Raw genomic sequence first — 15,711 nt, 5'->3', positions numbered from 1 at the left:
AAAAGGAACAGCTCAGAATGATCGTAAGAAAGTGTTCAAGGGAGAAAATTGTAGCGCGGGGGGTGGGGGGCGGGGAACAGGATGGGAGGCCTGGTGCCCTCACATGGTGGCCAGCCCAGAGCTGGAGAAATCACGGCTACGGTTCAGTGGAACATGAAACGTCAGGCCCTGGCAGGCGTCTGGTCCTGGTCGCATACAGAGCGGCCCCCGTGCCCTGGGCTCAGGTAGCTGACACCATGGCTCAGTCAGATTCTCCATGCCACCCCCAGAAGGGCCCTCCAGAAACCTAGCCATGCCTTAACAAATTAGCAATTAGTTTGGCTTTCTCCCGTGCCCAAAGAGTGCCCCTTGAAGTAGGAGCTCTGACCCAGCACGGATGTCTCCGATGGTCAGTCTACAAGGACTTCTCCACATATTCCGGTAACGATGACCCTTGGAGACGCATTAGGATGTATCTGATCCTTCTCCCTGGGTTATCTGACTAGTGGGGGTTACGTCCTTGGTAAGACTGGTTGCTAAGAAAATTTGAGTTTGCTTAGTCACTAAAGACGGGGCCTAAGAACAAAAACAAATTAACCGAATTTTAGCTCAGACCACTAAGGCCTTGGCAATGGCATCGGCTTTTAAGACCTTTACGTACAAAGCATTTCCCTAGTTAGTGGTTGGACAAGGGCAACACGAAAGGCAGGGAAGAGTCGGGAGACCTACCAAAGCTTACCCACCACCACACATGGTTTTTCTAAGTCACCAGCCGAATAGGTGCAGTGAGCCGTGGCCTTCCGGAGGCAAAGGACCTCCTCAAATGCACAGACACTGCAGCCACGTTCAAGTACAGGTCGTCACCCAGCACGTCTAAGAACCCACAGCAGGTTGGCAGATGAGCCCCCCCCCCCCCGCCCCCAGGCTTCCAGCCTCCCCTCCAGGTCCCATGCCAGTAAGCCAACCACTTTGTGTCACATCGCCGCTGGAATTTCCCGAAGAAACCCTCTCAGATCCCACTTGTGACTTTCCTTTTCCAAACTCATCCTGCACCATCCGTCTAGAAGCCAGACTTTGGTTTGATTCTTCCTCCCTCTCACCCTCCACCTTCAATGAGTGCTGTGGATTCTATCCTGTATAGGTTTCTCCCGCCGCCCTGTCTCCCCCACAGTCCCCCCCATCACGTGTTTTAGTCCACACCTACATCTTCTCTCACCTGGACCAGTGCAGGAGCCTCTGGGCTCACAGAGCTCCCCCCACCAGCACCCACTTTGCTCTTCCCCAGCCAGTCCATTCTATGCTAAACTCAAGACATACCCAATCTCCGTCCCCAGGCTCAAAATTCTTTTTTTTTTTATATTTTTTTTTTTTTAATTTTTTTTTCAACGTTTATTTATTTTTGGGACAGAGAGAGACAGAGCATGAACAGGGGAGGGGCAGAGAGAGAGGGAGACACAGAATCGGAAACAGGCTCCAGGCTCCGAGCCATCAGCCCAGAGCCTGACGCGGGGCTCGAACTCACGGACCGCGAGATCGTGACCTGGCTGAAGTCGGACGCTTAACCGACTGCGCCACCCAGGCGCCCCCCCAGGCTCAAAATTCTTGATGCAATGTTGGGGACATACTAATACTGAAAAATTACTCCTTGCTTATCTGAAATTCAAATAGAACTGGCCGTCCTTTATCAGCAGCCTTAGGTACTAAGTCTAGACTCTCTACACGGCCTCTGTGGCTCCTACCATCATGCACCGTAGAGCGGCTGGGCCTGGCCATGCCCAGGTCAGCTTACCGAGAAATCCCTGAAATTGGCTGGGCTTCCAGTAACCGACCACCCAACCCTTCCCATGACCTTCCTAAGTCGGAATTCCCCCAGAGACATGCTTGCTTACATAAAGGAAAGGATCCCATTTCAGGAGTAAGTTTTTTTTGTTTGTCTGAAACAATGGATGCTTAGTCTTGAATTTTTGTATTTAACTCGACTGCCCTCTTGTGGAAGGAGCTATGAACCGTGCCTCAAGCTGGCACACAGGCTGATTATAAGCACAGACTGCGGGCCTACTGTGCAGGGAAAGAGAGTTGAATCAAGGTTGTGTGGGAGAGTGAACAGAGCCAAACAGCTCTAGAACCCACTAATTATGCTTCCCAGGGGGAGCTCCTTAGCCTCTGTGTTTCAGATTCCTCATCCGTATGCTAGAGAACGTAACCGTCCAATTATTTTTTGTAAATATTAAAGTAGGCAGAAGATTGTCCAATTGCCTGTATACAGTAAGCACTCAGTTGAACTTGAACTGAGCACACACTGGTTTGCCTCCGTGAGTATCAGTAAATCAGGCTGTTTGGAAATTCTTATGTGCACACGGGAAGACCATTCTCTAAGCCTGGGAGGAAAAACACCCTAACCCACGTTTGCTAAAGCTGGGTGCTACATGAGTAATCATGATCATTGCATTATAATTCACAATTGTCTCAGTGGTTTCAAAGACGAGGCCCCATCAGATCCTCACCATGACCTAGGGAGCAGGTGCTGTCTCCTTATTTCAGGTGGGGACACTGAGGCACAGAGATGCAGAGAGGGTAAATGATCAGGTCACTTTGCCAAGCAGTGGCAGAGTTAGAATGGGGGTCACAAAGGCAAATGCTACGGGCCCAGGCAGGTGATGCAGACGAAAGCAGGGAACAGGACACCTGGAGGGACCCAGAGCACTGGACCGTGTGTAATCAGTCCAAAAAGAACAGTTCAAGGCCAGCTTCTTGGTGTCATGGGAGGATTCAGGAATTCAGATTTTATGTATTAGGTGAAACATACAAAATTGCTGACGTTCAACTATTTTTACCTCCACAAGCGGAAATCTCATAGAGTTAACTAGAAATTTTCCAGTTTTTAAAATAATATGCAGTTCAAATAAGACTTCTCTATGGACAGTCCCTGTGCACAGGCCCCTAGCCTGTGACCCCTCCCAGCACAGCCCCTGGGGATCCTCTCTCTTGCAGAAGGAAAGAAACGGGCTGTTTTGGAAGCCAGCCACATCGAGGCTCAGGTTCTCTCGGAGAACTCCCATCAGTTTTCACAGCCTAATATGCTTACTGCTTTTAGTTAGGACGTTTCAATCATGTCTGCAGGTCTGTGCCGCCATCTTGAACAACGAGAAGCTATCCGATTATTCGGGCCAAGATCTACCCTGTATCTCCCTTTTTACGTTTGTTTTTTAAATCCTTAAACTTATCTATAGGTCAGGGCGCCTGGGTGGCTCCCTCGGTTAAGCGTCCAACTTCGGCTCAGGTCATGATCTCCCGGTTCGAGCCCCGTAGCGGGCTCGGTGCTGACAACTCAGAGCCTGGAGCCTGCTTCAGATTCTGTGTCTCCCTCTCTCTCTCTCTGCCCCTCCCCCACTCACACTCGGTCTCTTTTTCTCTCTCTCTCAAAAATAAACGTGAAAAAAATTTAAACTTATTTAACAGGTGCCTATATACACACCATTTACAAAACCGCATAAATACGGTCATACCCATGCTTGCCACAGTGACATCTTTTTTTTTTTTTCCTTTTCTGCCAATTCCCTTCTCCCTCCTCCTGCTTCTCTGCAGCAACCTGACCCAGCCGATGGCCGTGGTAACCACCCAGCGAGTGTGGATTCATACTGTCCTCTGTGCTCAGCCAGTCCTGGACAGACACTAGGGCTGTTGGGTCATCGTAAAGGCACATAAAAGAATGTTTCCTTACTTGTTTTCTAAAAGAAAAGTCACACAAGCACCTAGTACCTTTTACCATATTATCGTAATACGTGCGGCAGCATCCCGTCCAAATCAACTGGTATAGTTCCAGTGCGTTCTGTGTAACGGCTGCACACATGTTTCTGGGGGGTGCACATCTATGCAGCTCTCCACCCTGGGTTTCTCAGTCACTTTGTCCCCAGTTTTCCGCTACAGTGAAAAACAAGGCAGAAGACATCCCAGTACATATGTCTTCACCCTGGGGTCTTTTCATTTCCCTGGGCTGCCTGGGCGGGAGCGTCCACGTATTTTTAATTTGAATGGCTGTTGCCCACTTGCCTCGTTAAAAATACTGTCGTCTTTCAGAGGTCCAGCAGTGGTTCCCACCAGCCTGTGCATGTGACAGCCCGCGCGAGCATGAGCTTTGGCAGGGGACAGGAAGAGATGGCCCGGGGGTGGGCCTCCCCCAAGAGGCCGGCTCCTCTTACCTGTTGTAGCTATGAACCAGGTCGAAAATCATCATGTCTGTGGTGTTGACAAACTTGCATTGGACCGGCAGGAAGTGCCCATCCGGAGAGCACTGAGGGGGTGACCTGTCTCCCACCCCGTGGAGGAGACGGCGGTTTCTTATCTCGCAGCTCCCGGGACCTACACATTTCAGAGGAAAAATTTTAAATTCTTAGGTATGAGGGGCACCTGGGTGGCTCAGTCGGTTAAGCGTCTGATTTCGACTCAGGTCATGATCTCTCACGGTTCCCAGGTTCGAGCCCTACATCGGGCTCTGTGCTGACAGCTCAGAGCCCGAAGCCTGCTTCGGATTCGGTGTCTCCCGCTCTCTCTGCCCCTCCCCCTCTCGTGCTACCCTGTCCCTGTCTTTCCCAAAAATAGATATTAAAAAATAAATAAATAGGGGCGTCCGGGTGACTCAGTCGGTTGGGCGTCCGACTTCGGCTCAGGTCATGATCTCGCGTTCATGGGTTCGAGCCCCACGTCGGGCTCTGTGCTGACAGCTCGGAGTCTGGAGCCTGCTTCGGATTCGGGGTCTCCCTCTCTCTGCCCCTCCCCCGCTCACACTCTGTCTCTCTCTCTCTCACTCAAAAATAAAATAAAAACATTTTTAATAAATAAATAAATAAATAAATAAATAAATAAATGCATTCTTAGGGACAAGGAGGCACATTCACTTCTGCAGTCCGGACGCGCACATTCACACCACACGCGTGACATCGATCCACCACGTGGAAATATGAGCAGGGTACAGCCTTCCTAAGATGCTCCCATTTTCTGTACTGAGGCCCAGGTCCTCTGCCTTTTGGCCGGGAGACCCGGCAAAGTCACGGTTACGTGCGGAAAGCTGGACGCCCTGGGCACGTGTGCAACGCTGGGGCCCCTGGCACTTACATCGCGTGGGCCTCCCCGGCTGGCGGGTCCCGTACACCTCCATCCCTTCCGCATCCACGCACCAGCACTGTCCCCGCCACGGGTCACACTGCACGGGCGCGTACTCCCCCGAATCCTGACACTGAGGGAGGTAGGATGTGGCCGTGCTGTTAATATAGCCTCTCAGCAGGATCTGCTGCCTCTGCAGCTGGCAGAAAGACAGACCTGAGGGTGCACAGAGCAGGGTCAGAGCTTCGGGCTCCCTCCCTGGACACGGGGACGCATCCGTCCCACCCACAACAACCCAGGGATCCTCAGAGAAGGCAGCCGGCTCAGGCCCAGCGCTCCGACTGTCCAGCTTTATCCCAGGATTTCTCCCAGCAGCCTGTGGGCCAAGTGAGGGAAGGGGGGGGCTCCACGGTGCCCTGTCAGTCAACCAGACACCCCACAGCCCGGGCACTGCAGAGGGGAGGGGCGAATGCACTGTGGGCTGGCTGCTGGCATCCCACGGCCCTGCCCACTCCTTCACTGTGTGGGGCCTGGGAGTCCCTGCAGCACCCCCGGCCTCCCTTCTCGCCTCCAGGGTTGAGACACAAATGCCTCCCTCGGTGTGTCCGTGTGCATGTGGATTAGTGACCTTGACCATCACCATCCCCACTGAATCCCTACTATGTGCCCAGTGTTTTACACATGCTTTAAATCCGGTGAGGTGGAGCCTACGTTCCTGTCACAGACGAGGAACCCCAGCTCAGCGAGGGTAGGGGACCCGGCCAGGGTCATTCCGCCCGACAGCGCCGGGGAGCCAGCCTGCCCCCCCACCAACCCCCAAGCCCGCAAGGCTGGCAGCAAACAACCAGCACCCAAAACGGAGCTTTCCTCCTTAAAGGAGACCTTTGGTTCCGGGCTCAATCACACATTTCAAGATGACCAGCTTGAAGTGAACTTTGTTTTAGGCTTAGCCGTGACATGCTTCGTGGGGGCGGGGACGGGGAGGGCTGCGTGTCTTCCACTCTTCGCGATAACGATTATTTTAACAGTGAAGAGTTCTCCGAAGTCTCAAGCTTGAGACGCACCTGATGTGAGAAACACCAGGTGTATACGGCTTAATCCCGCTTCCAGGGGCCCCCGGTGTCCCCTGAGCTCAGTAGCTGACCGACTGTCCCACTGGATTCTCACTGCAGCCCTGCAGGAAGTAGGGCCTCGGGTGCGGGACCCCCAGCCTAAGTGGAAGAGGAACATCCAGCAGCCAGAGGGAGACCCCCGTTCCCTCGGACGGCCCCTCACGCACTTACAGGCCACCGGCCGCCCGGGCTGCCTGCTTCCAGGCACCTCCTTGCCCTCGGCGCCCACGCACCAGCAGGAGCCGCCGTCATCCTTGCACTGGACCGTCCTGCGGGCGGGAGAGAGACACCACACGCAGACAGACTTACTGGGCCCCAAAGCCACAACCCGGCTTCCCTTCCTTCTCCCTTTCCCTTCTGTCAAGTTTTAATTCAATTAAATTAGGGAGAAACTGGGGCACCTGGCCTAGCTCAGTCGGTCAAGGGTCCCGCTTCGGCTCCGGTCACGATGTTACGGCGACATAAACAGGGCTGGCAAAGGTGAGCCTTCCCGCACCTCCTGTGCCCCTCCACCCTTCCCAGAGGCCCAAGCAGGGAGCGGAGCACAGCGTCTCTGTGCTCTTGCGAGGGGGGAAGAGTGCTGAGAACGCACAGGAAATGAAGGGAGGTGGGGATGCTTCCTGGGGGGGGGGGGGGGTTCCCAGAGCACAGTCCACAGACTCCCCGAGTCCGGTGTGACCAGAATAGCAGGGAAAGTGAACATCCAAGCCCGCATGAAGGATCCCCGTGCATTCTGCTCCACCCAGGTCCCACATCCTCAGCGGGGCCTTCCCTTCCCATCCACTACCCCTGCCCCTACCTGTCACTAGGCCCCTGCCCCTGCAGGGTACCCCCCCATCCCCCCGCAGATTACCTCTCCACTCTACAGGGACAGGGTCCTGGATGCGAGTTCACGTTAGGGCAGCCCAAATCCCCTTCCAGAGAGGAGCTCTGGCTCCAGCTCTGACTTCTCAAGAGCACATGCGGGGAAGAGGCGCCAAAGCAGAAATCACTCCGCCCCTCCCCCCCCCCCCCCCCCCCCACCTTTCATTACAGCAAATGGGCTGGGGCACCTGGGTGGCTCAGCCGGTTGAGCATCCGACTTCAGCTCAGGTCATGATCTCTGAGCTTGTGGGTTCGAGCCCCGCATCAGGCTCTGTGCGGACAGCTCAGAGCCTGGAGCCTGCTTCAGATTCGGCGTCTCCCTCTCTCTCTGCCCCTACCTCCCCTCTCTCTCAAAAATAAATAAACATTTAAAAACATTTAAAAAAAAAAAAAAGGAAATGGGCTGAAAGTTTGGGCAGGAAAAGAAGAGAAGTTCTTGGCCCTGGCTGGGATGAAACAGGGACGGGGGCGCTCTGGGTCATATTATCCACTCCATTAGCCTGGGGGAACCGAACCTAGAGGCGGGCCCCACCCACCTGACAGTGGCCACCTGTCACGTTTCGGGGGGGGGGAGGGGGGCTGGTGAGGGCTCAGTGCGGGGCCTTAAGGTCTCTTGGGGGCCCCAGGAGTGCACAGGGCTGGGCCAGCCTTACTGGTAGCTGCCGTCTTCTGCGCACTGAGGAACATAGTCTGCTCGCTCCAGAAACGCCCTCTCCCTCTGCAGCTCGCAGGGACGTAGAGGCTGGGCGTCCACCTGGTATTCTGGGAAAAGGGAAGCAGCTCATCAAGGAGGGGTGTGGATGGGATTCCAGTAGCAAAGATGGGGGGGGGGGGTCCCTGCAGCACAGGTGCTCTCCTGCCGTCATCAGCACCAATTACGTTCTGACTCGCAACGTTGTTTCCAAGTTCGCGATTCACACGTTTCCAAGTAGGACTTTAGCTCATTTAACCCTCAACCTCTCCTGGGAGGTGGTACCTGCATCTTCCCCACGTGGCACTAACACTGTGAAAGCCACCTGCTCGAGGTCACACAGCTGCAAAGAGAAGGGTTCAAAGTCAACCCTCAGACACCGCGCTCCCCCGAACCACGGCGTCCGAGCGCCAGAAAGATGGTGTTCTTGAATTTATCAAGCGGCTCCCTGTGGGCAGAGCCTCTCCCGGCCCAGGTCAGGAATGCAAATTAATCAGCAACCCCCGTGGGTCAGGCGTCCTCGTCGTATTCTCCTTTGAGAACGCATGTGACGTGCAGGCACGCACTCGGAGATCACGACCGCGTCGGGAGGTTAGTGTCCCTGTCTTCCTTTTGCAAAGAGAAAAGGGAAGCTGACACTTATCCAAAGTCCCACAGCAAGTGGCCAACCTCTGCTCACTATTTTGCCGCCTCTATTTCACTGCACAGGTGGATGTGGATTTTGGTTTGCCGTGGTTTTTCTTCACTACCTGCCGAGGACTTCTCAAACGCCTCGCGTGGATGACCTCGGCCCGAGACCGCCAAGGGAATAAAACCAGGTATCAACGCCAAAACTCACTAACAGGATCGGGTGGGCTGAGCTCAAACTGAATCGGGAAGATCTGATTTCCCCACCTCCCTTCCCACCAGTCGCTGGCTCCGTGCCCTCAAGGTAATCTAGTCCGACTCTCAAAACCACTGTCTCTTCATCGGAAAACCGTCCGCAGGACACGGTGGGGACTAAACGAGATCACAAATGTTCCCAGGCGCAGGGGCAGAGCCTGGCTGGCGTCGGGGCTGTGACCCGAGAGCTCCCTCCAGACCCTCTGCTCCGTGGCCTTGAACCCGCAACTCACCAAAGATGTTGGCCGACACCAAGCAGGCTGAGCCCAGCAGACTGAGGACCCACGGGGCCAGGACCATTTCTGTGGGCCCGTCCGGGGACGACGGCGAACAAGCCACTGCCCGCCCTAGGCTCTGGCCAGGGAGCCTTTATAGAGCCCCTCTGGCACCGCCACCGCCACCCCCACGGGCACTCAGGGAAGCTGTGTTTTCTCTGCCCGTCACAAGGGGTTCCTCCACCTGCGTCTGCTCCCTCCGAGGACACTCGTGTGGCCAGTGGGGGACGGGAATCTCATTGAGGCTCTGTGAAGCAGAACCTAGTGGGGTGACTTTGAAATTCATCTTTGCAGGTGAAGAAAGTTCTATGGTTCTGTGGGCCACAGGCTCAGGCCTCCCGGGAACAAAGCATTTCCTCTATCTCTCCCTTCTTTCCTCTCCTTCTTCCTTCCTCTCTCCCTCCTTTCTTCTTTGCTCCCTCCCTCCCTTTCCTCCCTCCCTTTCCTCCCTTCCTTGCTCCCCCTCTTTCCTTTCCTCCCTCCCTTCCTTCCTCCCTCCCTTTCCTCCTTCCTTTCCTTCCTTCCTTTCTCCCTCCCTCCCTCCCTTTCCTCCCTCCCTCCCTCCCTCCCTCCCTTTCCTCCCTCCCTTTCTTCCTTCCTCCCTCCCTCCCTTTCCTTCCTTCCTTCCTTCCTTCCTTCCTTCCTTCCTCCCTCCCTCCCTCCCTTTCCTTCCTTCCTTCCTTCCTCCCTCCCTCCCTCCCTCCCTTTCCTTCCTTCCTCCCTTCCTCCCTCCCTCCCTTTCCTCCCTGCCTTCCTTCCACCAATATAATTTAGAGCCCCACAGCAACAGATGCTATTCCAGGCAATGAGACTGTGGCAGAGAACAGGCAAAACAATTAGTATAGAAGGTAAGAACATTAGGAAGGGAAGCCAAGCACACAGACACAGGTTCCTATTCATCCGTGGTCTCCCTTCCCTGCTGTCCGAGGACCTCAGAATCTCCAACCTAAAGGGAGCAGGCACTGTGTCTCCCACAGAGAGACTGTAAAGCAGTGTATTTTCTCTTAGCAAAGCCAGCCTCCTTCCTTTCCTCCTTTCCCTGAGCGACCATGGAAACCTCACATCATCCTCTCGAGCCCCTGCCTCCTCCTCTAGAAAAAAGAAATACAAGGAGAATAATCACGTGTACCTACTCGATAGGGTTGCTGTAAGGCGACGAGCGTGTGCACAAGAGAAGCTGGCAATTAAGATCACTGATTTTCTCATCTTGCAAATGACGTGGTGCCAGAGGGTGACGGGTGCCCAGGAGACCCTGCAGGGGCCGGGGCTGGTGACAGGTAGGGGCAGGGGTAGCGGATGGGAAGGCAAGGCAAGGCCCCGCTGAGGATGTGGGACCTGGGTGGAGAGGGAGGGCGAGCGAGAGCCCGGAGGGATGGCATCCCGGGGTGGGGGAAGGCCAGGAGGCCAGGCTGGGAGGTAGAGGAGGCTCCCCACCCAGGAGGGAAATGAAGGGTCCTAGCCGCAGAAGTGGATCGTGCTACCCAACAGAGGTGCTATGAATCTTACAAGGGTTCACAGATGCCAAGTGCTTAACACAGCCCCTGCTTGTAACTGCCCAGGGTTGGTTACCAGCATCATTATTATGTTCCTGATACAAAGCACAGAAAGTAAAACTCTACACTTATTTTAGGTGGTGGGGGCGGGGGGGGGGGGGGGGGGGGGACCAAAACTGGGTAAGAAATCCTGCTCTGCACAGCCCCAGTCTCAGCACCAGCCCGGGCCTCAGCCCCAGCCCAGCCAAAATGGGTGGCTAAGCTTCAGGTCCACTCGGCCCGGATGCTCCACAGGCATTTCAAATTCAACACACCCCGCAACAACAAGCTGCTCAACGCTTCCTCCAGCGCTGCACCTCACTGTGCTCTTTCCATGTCTCTAACGGCAAACCTGAGTGTTACCCTAACCTCTCCGCTCCCATGGCAGCCAGCGGCCTCCACATCCTCCCGGCAAACCCTCATTCCCCCCCCCCCCCCCCCCCCCCCCCCGCCTTGGGCCTGACCCTTCCTCACAGCACCTGGGGCTACGGGCTCTGGACTCGCAGGGCCTCCCACCCTGGCCCCTCACCAGGCTGCTTCTCCAGCTGCAGGGGTGGGGGGGGAGGGACAGTCACTATTGCGCAGGTGTCCTGGAGGTCAACACCACGGGCCGCTCCTGAAAACCGTCTAGCCGTGGGAGGGTTGGGGAGGCTAACCCATAATGAGACTCAGATTTGAGGCAAAGATGATCTGAGCGGGTAGGTGTGTTGGCATTTATGGGAGAAGGAGGCAGGAGCGGAAGAATCCCCCCTCCCCCACCAGCCCCCCCCCCCACCCCGTCCTACACCCCTCACTGTGGGGAGCCAGCAACACCTCTTGGCGACCCAGCGGCGCCTCCCCATCTGCAGGGATCCCTCCCCTGACCTCCGGGGGGTGGCCCGACCTGCAGAGGTTCCCCCAACTCTGGAAGGAGGGAGGTCTCTTCCGGAAGCGCGGCGGACCTGCGCTCCAGAACTGAACCCCGGGAGTGAAGGGCGGGTGAGGGGCCACCGCGAGGCATGACCTGCTCCGAGCCCCGGAGCCCAGCGCCTGCTGAGTCACTGCCCCTGGCGCGGCCGCCGTCCCCGCTCGGCTGGCTCTGGAGCCCTGCAGTGCGGGGGGCCGCAGGGGTGCGCACGGGGAGCGCAGGAGAGGTGCTCGGCTCCAGCGGGCAGCAGAGCGTGGAGCTGGGGCCGGCGCCGGGCTTCGGCTTCTCACCGTGACTCAGCGGCCCCCGCCGCGAGCGGGGCGACACGCGGGGACACGCAGGCCTCCTCCGCGGTGACGCCCGCCGGGTTCCTCTCCGACCCGCTCCCGGCTCAAGCCCACGACGCTCAGACGGGCCCGAGGGTCGAACCCAGAACCCTGCCTCTGCGCCTTCCTGCCCCGATACTGGGGTGCTTACCGAAGACTGGGGTGGGGGAGCGAATAACTGGAATAAAGAGGAGGAAATCGCTTCAAAAGGCGCGTGCGCGCGCCAGCTGGACGCCGGGCCCTGACTTTTGGGCCCACCTGCTTGCACCCACCCCCCTCGGTCCACATTTTTCTGAAGCTCCAGTTCCCAGCTTCTCTCTCTCATCTGGGGCCAAAGACCCCACGGCCAAAGGACCTCCTGGTGGGGAAAGAAACTTCGCCTCCGGCAGTGAGGACGGCCCAGACCACCCAGACCAGTTGGAGCTCCACCCCCAACTTGAGCCTGCGCAGCAGGGCCCTGGAGTGACCCCGGAGTGACCTGTGGTTCGCGTCGTCTCATTGTAATGCTAAAATCGCCACCGAGGAGGAGCACGGGGTCGTTAACGTAACACTAACACGCCATGTACCTGCAGGCTTGGTTTTTGAAGGCGCACCCGCGACCTTGTGCCCGCCCCTGCTTACGATGACAAGGCTGCCCTGCTATCTAAACCATCATCCTGGGGGGGCCTGGCTGGCTCAGTGGGAAGAAGCATAGGCTCTTGATCTCGGGGTTGTGGGTTCGGCCCCACGCTCGCTGTGGAGATCACGTAAGAAATAAAATCTTGACGAATAAATAGTCACCTAACCCTAAATAAAAGGAAGCTATCCACCCTTCCTGGGGAGTCATACTTTGGAAGTTATCCCCGGCCCGGGGGTAGGGGGCGGGGGGATCTCCTTATTTGCTGGAAATAGGTTCCTTTGTGTGACAACTCCACCTGATGTCTTCTCTACCTGTAACTCACCAAGGAGCAAACTCACATGAGTTGACCTACAATGTCAGATGCCACTGTTGGTGACGTTCATCCGCCGCCGCCCACCGTGGGGAATTGCTTCCGGGCCGCCCCTCCCCTAAGCCAGCTGCCCTCCGGCTGGGTACCAGGCCACTGCCTTGGACAGCTTCCCCCCAACCAGCCCCATCCCCAGTGACTCAGAGCCACATCTCTCCTCCTGGGTTGCCAGAGAAATAGTCAGAATTCCTGGTGCTTGAAGTCCGCCTCCAGAAAGATGGAATAGACATACTTCTCCCCATTTCTCCTGCGAAGCACAGCTAAAACCCTTGGATAGTATACGCAAAACAGACAGAAGACGACTCTGAAAGGTAGAAGGAAGACAGCCAGCTAGCAACCGCAGGACGGAGGAACAATATGCAAGTAAGGTCCCTAGACTTTATTTTGCCTCACGTCGCTCAGACTGGGACAAGCCGGCAACTAGAGACACCAATAAGCACAGGGCTCAGAAAAAAGCCCCAAGAAAAGCTTCTTGAGCTGACGGTCCAGAAAAGGGGCAGCCTGGCAAGACAAAACCTTTTTCACAATAACTTCTCTATTCTAGCAAACCTCACAGAGAAAACTGTGGCTCCGCCTCCGCCTATGCTAGCCAAGGCCAGGGGGGTCCCTAGAATCCCACCTTTGCCAAACCGTAGGGAGGCTCCCCAACCCTCTGCCAGGATGGTGACAGAAGGGTCACATGGGGAGCGGGAGTTTCATCCTGGCCGGGCAGTAATGAACTCCCCCCCCCCCCATGGGGTCAGTGGTTCTGTACTGTTTCTGGTCCAGTCTTCCCACATGTGTCTAGATTCTCTGTAAGCATCCTGTACGGTAGCCCATTCAAGCGGCTCGCTCACTCTTACTTGGTGGCTCTCAGGATGGAACTTCTCAACAGTCCCGTGATCCTAGTGCTGTCTCTGGGGAAATCCAGCAAGAGAGCCGAGATCTCCGAGTGCAGCCTGGCCCAATCTTTTCGAGTCTGTTCTGATTCGGAAACAGTTAAGATGCATTTGCTCTCTCTACTGCCTCTTTTCAAAGCAATTGTATCTGCCATGCAACTCCACTCCCTGACTGACCAGTCCGCTCTGGTCTTCAAAGCCCCATTGTCTATTTGAAATCTGGCCAGTTGGCCTTCTAAGGGCTCAGCCTTTCTCCCACACCGTATTCTCATGTTCTCCTATTTTTTTTAAAGATTGTTTTCAATCCCCCAATGCTCCTGTGCTGATTTCATCGAAGCATACTTTTTTAATGACTCCATTTCCTCCGTGATTTCCTGGGCAAGTCTGACTCCTAGAGACAGAGTATTTCAAGGATGAATGAACTTTAAATTGCCTGTGGGTCTGTAAGAATTTCACTGAATACTTTTCTTTTTCAAACTACAGAGATGGCATATTGTGATTATCTTCTCGCATTCATTTCTCTTTAACTTTTTCAAATTTAGATTTTAGATTTACAGAAATACTGAGTACAGAGAGTCCCCATATACCCTCCTTCACACCCAGTTTCTTCTATTAGTAACATCTTACGTTAGTGTGGTGCATTTGTTACAATTATTGAACCGATATTTAGACATTGTTAACTAAGTCCATAGTTTGCATGAAGTTTCATTCTTTGTGTCTTCACTTTTTATTTTGAAATAATTTTTCAATCTATCCAGGAGTTGAAATAATGGTAGAGTTCCCTCTTTGATTTCACTGAATGTTAACATCTTACACAGTCATATTGCGATTACCAAACAAAAACTGTCATCAATAAAATAAAAGCAATAAAATAAATAATAAATAAGATCAATAAAATACTGTCATCAGTAAAATACTGTTAACTACAGACATCAATGAATTTCGCCAGTTTTCCCGTGAATATCCTTTTTAATTCTAGGATCCAATCCAGAATCTTACATTCCATTCACCTATAAAATCTTCTTAGCCTCCTCTTTAGAAAATATTAAGGAATATACAAAAATTCTAGGACTATTAAGTGAGTTTAACAATCTCACAAGATATATAAAAAACAATTTTATTTATATTCTAGTAAACATATGAAAATGAAATTTTAAAAAAATATTCCATTTACAATACCAAGAATACTTAGAAATACATTCAACAAAAAGCACAAAATCTAAACACTGAAAACTACAAAATATTACTGAGAAAACTGTAACAGATATCCTGAATCAATGGAGAAATATACCATACTCTTGGATCATAAGACTCAATAGTGTTAAAATGGTAATTGATCTGTAGATTGAGTGCAATTCCTGTCAAAATCCCAGCATGTTCTTAACAGTTGACGATCTGATCCTAGAATTTTTATGAAGATGCAAAAAATGGGATTGGCAAAAACATTCGAGAAGAAACATAGTTAGGGGAACCTGGGGGGATCAGTTTGTTGAGCATTCGACTCTTGATTTCTGCTCAGGTCATGATCTCACAGTTCGTGAAATGAAGCCCCACGTTGGGCTCTGTGCTGACAGCACAGGGCCTGCTTGGGATTCTCTCTATCCCTCTCTCTCCACCCCTCCCCCTGAATAAACAGGCATAAAAGAAAGAACATACTTAGAGAGGAATTACACGGATTCCAAACCTTTCTATGAAGCTGCAGGAATCAAGACAGTGTGGTATTTGCTTAAGGATAGACGTGTAGAGCAATGGGAAGAGAATCCAGGGTACAGATAAATCTGTGTGTTCAAGGTCAATTGATTTTGGATAAAGGCACGTAGGCAATTCAAAGGGAAAATAATACTCTCAGCAAACGGTGCTGGAACAGTTGGATACTTACACGTAAATTAAACTGAGATACCACTGTTCACCTATCAGCATGGCCAAAATCCAGAACACTGGCAACACCAAATGCTGGCGAGGAGGGAGAGTAACAGACTCTCACCCATTCAACCGCCCGTCGTATTTCAGTAGGTCTATTCCTGGATTCTCCATCCTGTGCCATGGGTCTGGACCTCCATCTCGTGGCCGCCTCTTCCCTGACTTGATGACTATGGCTTTATAATAAGCCCCCCCAATCAGGAGTTGTCTTTTTTGTTCTTCTTTTTCAAAACGGGTTAGGCTATTCTAGGACCTTTGC

The 15,711-nt window shown here is 53.7% G+C and overlaps 1 protein-coding gene across 1 annotated transcript in view; it reads right to left on the bottom strand.

Annotated features, from left to right (window-relative positions):
* TG (thyroglobulin) overlaps positions 1 to 8,928 on the bottom strand; it is a 254,365-nt gene extending 245,437 nt beyond the window's left edge. The window contains exons 1-5 of the mRNA XM_047842433.1: positions 8,862 to 8,928; positions 7,709 to 7,817; positions 6,363 to 6,460; positions 5,092 to 5,295; positions 4,179 to 4,338 (exon numbers count right to left, since the gene is read on the bottom strand). Of these exons, the coding sequence (XP_047698389.1) occupies positions 4,179 to 4,338; positions 5,092 to 5,295; positions 6,363 to 6,460; positions 7,709 to 7,817; positions 8,862 to 8,928 (638 nt within the window). The remainder of the gene's footprint in view (positions 1 to 4,178; positions 4,339 to 5,091; positions 5,296 to 6,362; positions 6,461 to 7,708; positions 7,818 to 8,861) is intronic.
* Positions 8,929 to 15,711: the final 6,783 nt, after the last annotated feature.

Source organism: Prionailurus viverrinus, chromosome F2 (genome assembly GCF_022837055.1).
Source record: "Prionailurus viverrinus isolate Anna chromosome F2, UM_Priviv_1.0, whole genome shotgun sequence".
Classification (NCBI taxonomy): Eukaryota; Metazoa; Chordata; class Mammalia; order Carnivora; family Felidae; genus Prionailurus; species Prionailurus viverrinus.
This window is presented reverse-complemented; position numbering and strand designations above follow the sequence as displayed.